The sequence below is a fragment of the Neopsephotus bourkii genome, unplaced genomic scaffold (assembly GCF_033783945.1).
Source record: "Neopsephotus bourkii isolate Nb327-2 ecotype Australia unplaced genomic scaffold, CSIRO-AGI_Nbou_v1 NB_1792, whole genome shotgun sequence".
NCBI lineage: Eukaryota > Metazoa > Chordata > Aves > Psittaciformes > Psittacidae > Neopsephotus > Neopsephotus bourkii.
Genome location: NW_026902266.1, coordinates 2,535,618 through 2,541,617, shown reverse-complemented (window position 1 = coordinate 2,541,617; position 6,000 = coordinate 2,535,618). Strand labels below are relative to the sequence as shown.

Genomic DNA, 6,000 nt, shown 5'->3' with positions numbered 1-6,000 from the left:
TTACTGCACGTGAGGCGTAGGGGTTTTTTGTTCCTTCTTTCTCCAGCACTTTCTGGGTAATGTTTTCCGTATTTGGTCTCAACCCACAGGCTTCTCAGAAAACTCAACAGAGTCACCCCAGCTATATTTCCGTGGGTGTGTGTGTGTTTATACACATATGTATGAGTTAAAAATATCCTGCCTTAATTCAGGTTCTATTAGAATATTCCATTACCTGGGTATTAGTTTAGTTAAGACAAGCAGCAGTTTAAAATGGGTCTTAATCATCTATGCATATGCCACCTGGAAGGGGCTTTTGTCCGGCTCTGGCTGGCGGGTCCTGGTGGTTTTGGGGGGACCAACCTAAAGTATTCCCTCCGGAGGCATGGTGAGATGGCTGCTGCTGCTGCCTGCAGGTGGAGGAGATGCTGGCCCTCAGTGAGGGGTCCTGAGACAGAGAGGACATTGACAACCGATTACTGCTCCAGGAGACAAATTTACACATAAAAGCAGAACCTGAGAGATAACCAAGAGATAAGCCTGCCCATTTTCCAGGTGCTGGAAAGCCTGACTGCCTTCTTTATACAAACACAGGTTTAAATACTACTCACCTCGGGGGCGTGGATGAGTTTATCTTGGTTGGGAATCTGTGGAAATGACTTTTAACCCCTAGCATTGCAATAGGTTGCCCAATGCATCTGTACAAATATTATGCATATTTATAGTGTAATGGTCCCTAGGGTTCATTAAATACCATAACAAGGCCTTTTGGAAAGCAGCCTGCTCCTCCAAGCTCTATTAAGAAAGGCTAAACTGTTAACAGCAAAATATTTTAAAGTTGTTATTTTTTAATGTATTTATTTTTAACTATCCTTCAATTATTCAGCATGGTCTCTAGGGGATTATTGTTTCATGTCCCTTCTCAGCATTTAAGATCTGAAGAGTCCCAGGAAGAAGTCTGCGCAGGCAGCAGCCAGTTAACCCTTCTGTGTTTCCACTGGGGACCTGCAGCTCTGGAGCACTTCCTCCATTCCCAGGCACCAGAACGTTGCAGGCAGTAGCAGATTTCAAGCACAGGTCTTTATAGCGCTGAAAAACAATCACATACAAACACGTATGGCAAGGTCCCGCCAAATTTAAGAGGGTGAAATCAACGGTGGGCCACACAAATTTAACTGAAGTCCATAGAGATTAACTCTGGAAAGCAGCACGCCTGAATGAAGAGTAAAATATGCTAGTTTCATGAAGCTACAAGACACTCTATATGGCCTATGGTGTGTTAGCAAGGTTAGGGTTGAATCGGTTAGGGTTGAATCGGTATGCAGTAAAAACAAAGATAGAAATCACTTCTGGTGCTCAAGAAAGAAGAGATTGTGCAGTTAATTTGCATGGCTTGTCTGTGTTGGTGCTGCAGGGCTAAGAGAAATAAAAAGTAATAAAATCTGACTTTGTCTCTAATACCAGCAGATCCAAAGCTAAATATGCAAAGGCACGGCTCTGTTTTGTAAGATAGTACTGTTTTTTCATGTCTTTACTTAGGGAAAAACCTATTTCAGACTGAGGCACGGGATTTCACAGTTCCTTTCTCGTGGCATTTGTTTCAGGAAAGTTTTCAGTGACTACAGTACATCTCTCGCCAGCAGCAGAGGTGGAGAAGAGCTATTTAGTCATCTAACCCTTCCCAGGCTAGTAACATGCTGTACCCTGCATTGCATCTCCTGGTGCTCAACACGGGACACAGCACGTCCCAGGGGAGCGGCAGGGACCATGAACCCGCTCGCCTGCCCCATCCTCCTGCAACAATCCCACCACCATGGCCTTGCCGCCTGCTTCAGGCACCGCACACCAGGAGGATGGAAACCCATGTGGTGCCTCCATCCCCTTGGGCCATGGCAGGCATTGGCATAGGCTGGGGATCCTGGGCGGTGGGATGGTGTTTCTTGTGTTTGATTGGAAAATGAAGCTTCTGGATTCCAGTTTGTCTCCCTTGGGGAGGTTTTGCTGGTCTGGGAAGGTGCTCTCTGCAGGAGGGCATACAGGATTTGCTGAGCGAAATGGGGAACAGACCAGCACTGGAGACCAACTCAGCATCCATGCCACAGCGGGACATCCCCTGTGGCCAGGCTTCCCCTTTTCTGTCTGCCTGGGACACAAGCAGAACCCCATCCCAGCTGCCTTACTGGAGCACATGGCAGGAGATGCGTGTTTGGTTTGGATAGGCCACCAAGCTGCAGACTGTTAAAAACTCACCCAGTCTGGGTAAGGTTTTATGGATTAGTGAAACGGGCTGGAGAATTACCAGAAGCTGCTGCCTGTCATCATATCTCGTGCTTCCTTCTGGGGCCAGAAACACCAGCCACCCTGCCCTGCTCGCAGGAATTTCAGCAGTTTCACTTCCATGCCCAGCCCAGGGCAAAACGCCCATAAGCAGCAACCCCAAAAGTAACGGTTAAAAAACAGTGAGGAAAGAGACACGCACTGCAAGCATTTCATAATTCAGAAAAGATTTATCAGCAGAGGCCACGGCTGACTGAAAACAGACAGGCTCTGACCAGGGTTTGGTGTGAAGGGAGCCTGTGGCCTGGTGTTCAGGGGTACGGTCAGTAAAGCTGGGCTGCAGGAGGTTGCCAGGGATTGAAGGGGACAGGCCTGCCCATGTTTCATTGCAACCTCCTGGAGGGTCAAGCCTTTCTCCCTGCATGGGAGCCCTGCCTCTGCATGTGCACATACCTTTCTGGATGCAGCATCTGGACCTGATGCATGGGTCCCAGCCATCTGAGAGCACTGCACACGAGGCAGGGTCAGCAGCGGTTTGACTTCAGTCTGACCTGTGTTTTTCTGCATCAGGCTTCGACTGCTGTCAGCCTTTCCCCATCCATACAAACTCCGTATGTACACAAAGTCTTATTAGGAAAGGATCGGTCTGAATGTTGACATGTTTTGGGGGAGGGAGACTTTCTTTTAGCTGAACTCCTTCATCCACCTCTAGTGCCTCTTCCACCCCAAAGAAAGGGCTGTTCTCTTTCATTTCTTTCATTGCAGTTAATTAGTAAGTCTGAGCCAGCCTGTCCTCTGGAGCTGGTAGTTCCCTTAATCTCTGTGTTGCTAGGGCATGCCGACATGCTCCACTGGTACCAGTTCCAGCGTGATGTGGGGGATTGTGTAAAAAAAGGGGAAAGGGCTGATCAAACAGAGCCTGAGTTAAAGGGAAAAAAAGTTAAAAAAAAAAAGGAAGAAAAGAAGCTCTTTTTGATGAGGCTGAGAAGTTCACAATGGGGGAAAGCACAGGGTGAACAATAAGGCTCCTTCAGGAGCTCATTAAATTGAAGCAAGCTGAGAAGAGTTGTCTTATTTCACCCCCTTTTTCCTGCCACCGCCGTGATGGAGAACTCTTTTATCAAAGTAGCGGTGGCAGCCTGGCTTCCTTGCAAAATGTTTGGTAGAAATAAACGTACAACTGTTTTCCTGAGAGTTTGTGTAAAACAGCCCTTTAAATATTTGTAAAGCAAGCTGGAGCCTCAGCCAAGGCTGCTGCTTAGACGTGAAGGCTGCAGGTGAGAGAGGTCCCATAGCCCATTACTGTGTCCTCTCAGCTCATCCAGCCTCCTGAGGAGTAGCAAGATAAAAGTTAAGTAAGACTCATGCGCCTCGGAGACAATAGAGGTCAAATCTGAATGCAAACATGGAATGTTTGCCTTGGAAACGGTGTTGCTTACTTTGTTTGATCTGCACCAGCCTTTACAAAACCAGAGCAAGCATATGATTCAGAGGGATTCGCGCATTGAAACAAAGTGCTGCCGAGCAAAACCTCACACAGTTCTGTCCTTGGGATCTCTGGCAAGTGCCTTTCCTCTGACTGTGGCCGGCGTTTGCTGCCTCAGGAGAACAAGGAGTCCCGCCACAGCATGTCTCTGTGAGCACAGATGTCTTGAAGAGCTAGAGAGCACAAGAGGCTGCAGGCTGATAGGGAAGCCTCTCAGAAGGTCTGTGTTCAGCAGAAGAAGCCAGCGTAGGGTTTAATTCCTCATTGGCAACAAGGACAGTGGCAGAGCGCACAAACTGACAGTGCGTTCTCTCCTTCAACCTGAGAATTAGCCAGATTGCTTGTCAGAGCTGTATTTTGAGAGTCCATATGAATGATGGGCCACAGAGCAGAAGTGCGAGCCTGCCCCACACACACTCTTGCTTATGAGAGCCATGAGATGAGCACTCACCTCAACATGAAGCTTTTCTTCTTGCGGGGGCAGAAAGGGGTGGACAGCTGTGCTGGGGAGGGGGCAGTGGTGGGAAACAGCACTTTTCCCTCCAAAACTCTGACAGCCTCAGCTAGAACACAGATTCTTGCTGGTTTCACTTCATAGTTTCTTCCACGGCCCCTAAAGGAGACCATTTGTTTTTGGAAAGCCACCTCATAGCTCTTATTAAACAGCAATCCATTATTGTAAATAATTACGTTAACCTTCCTTGGCTGGAGGTCTTTCTCCCCACCTTAATACCTCCCTCTGGCCAAAATTCCCCTCTTGCTGTGCAGGTGAGGCACATGGACTGCTCAATTCTACTGCAAGGGATGAAGTTAGCTATTTCCAAAGATAAGGTCAGCCTTTAAATGTGCAAATATGTTTTTGTTAATCTCTCCCCCTACTTCTAGTCATATCCCCTCCCCTCCAGCTATGGGAGCTTATAGGGACCCTTGCTGCATAGAGAATGATGGATTTTCCACATGGCAGCTCAGCCTGAGTGCAGCTTTAGTGTTCTAATCTCTTTCAGGTATCAGCCCATCCTTCTGCAGGCTGTTGCAAGACAATGCTTTTCTTGTGGAGGGATTCCCTCTGAAGAGGAATCAGGTGTTTGGCATCTAGCACATCCTCCACTCTCATTTCTCCTTCCTCCAGTCTTTCTATCACAGCTTTTGCCAGCAGGACTGTAGCCAAAGGTATGATAGGGTGGGGTGGGGGGATGCCACAGTTGCACCTTACTTTGCCTGGCTGAGCCATGCTAGCAAACACGCTGGTTTTGCTAATATAACCTGAGTCAGTAAATGCATTCCTCACATAAATACAGCTTTAGATAGTGGGATGTACTCTTAGGGAGAAACTTTGGATCATCCATTACCCTATACCACAATCTGGTTTAATGCCATTTTCTACCCATTTTATACCTGATGTTAACAGTGGTAAAGTGCAGGACAGTCAAGAACTTGTCTGTTGTTTGATGCCCCCTCCACCTCTCCCTTTTTCCAAGCGTAGTGGGTTTTTTATTCTTCTTCCTTGCCAAATATTCTCCAATGATTCCTTATCAAAGCTGGAAATGTCTCTGTCATGCTCTCTTACTTTTTAAATGTGATACATTTTGTGCCTCTGTGCCATCAGGCTCCTTACACATGGGTCACACATGATTTATGCGTATTGACATGGGGAAGAAGTAAGACAAGACAAAACAAGACCCAGAGGCTGAAAGCACACCAAATTCAGACCAGAAGGCACATGAAGAGCGCTGATCAGCGGGTACCGTGCCATTGGTGTGATCTGCCCAGGGTGAGAAACGAAAGTATTTTTTTCTACCATGGAAAGTTGCCATGTTAAGGTTGGATAACAACTCTGTTAGAGGAGGCCAATACAGCCATTATGGTTTGCTCCTTCTAGTGTTAACCTCTAACAATCCATAAATACTGCATAAGTTCCTATATACCACAGTTTATCAGTGGCATATTCTGTTACTTGATTTCTGATTTAGGTCATTGCTTCAGTTTAACAGCAGTTAGCAGTAGTGAACATGTCCCACCCTAGGGTCTAGGAGGGGCCTGGGTCTCATGCTTGACTAAAGCCCATGCAAGGCTGTCTTCTCCCGTCTGACAACTGGCTGACACTGCAAAACGCACAGGAACCCTAAAAACAAAAGCAGCAGAATGGGAAGGAAGGCGACTCACAGCTAGGCAAGGGGCCAGCTTTCTCTGCCTTTTCCTTTGTGCCTGTGCTTCTGGAAGTCCCTGCTTGTATGGCCTTACTATCAACTGATGTTTTA

General features: G+C 47.2%; 1 protein-coding gene across 1 annotated transcript in view; it reads right to left on the bottom strand.

Moving 5' to 3' along the window:
* Positions 1-869: 869 nt before the first annotated feature.
* The window catches only part of RAD51B (RAD51 paralog B), a 457,491-nt gene continuing 452,360 nt past the window's right edge, over positions 870-6,000 (bottom strand). Inside the window, exon 11 of the mRNA XM_061380317.1 lies at positions 870-1,068. Within this exon, the coding sequence (XP_061236301.1) occupies positions 1,061-1,068 (8 nt within the window). The 3' untranslated portion in view covers positions 870-1,060. The remainder of the gene's footprint in view (positions 1,069-6,000) is intronic.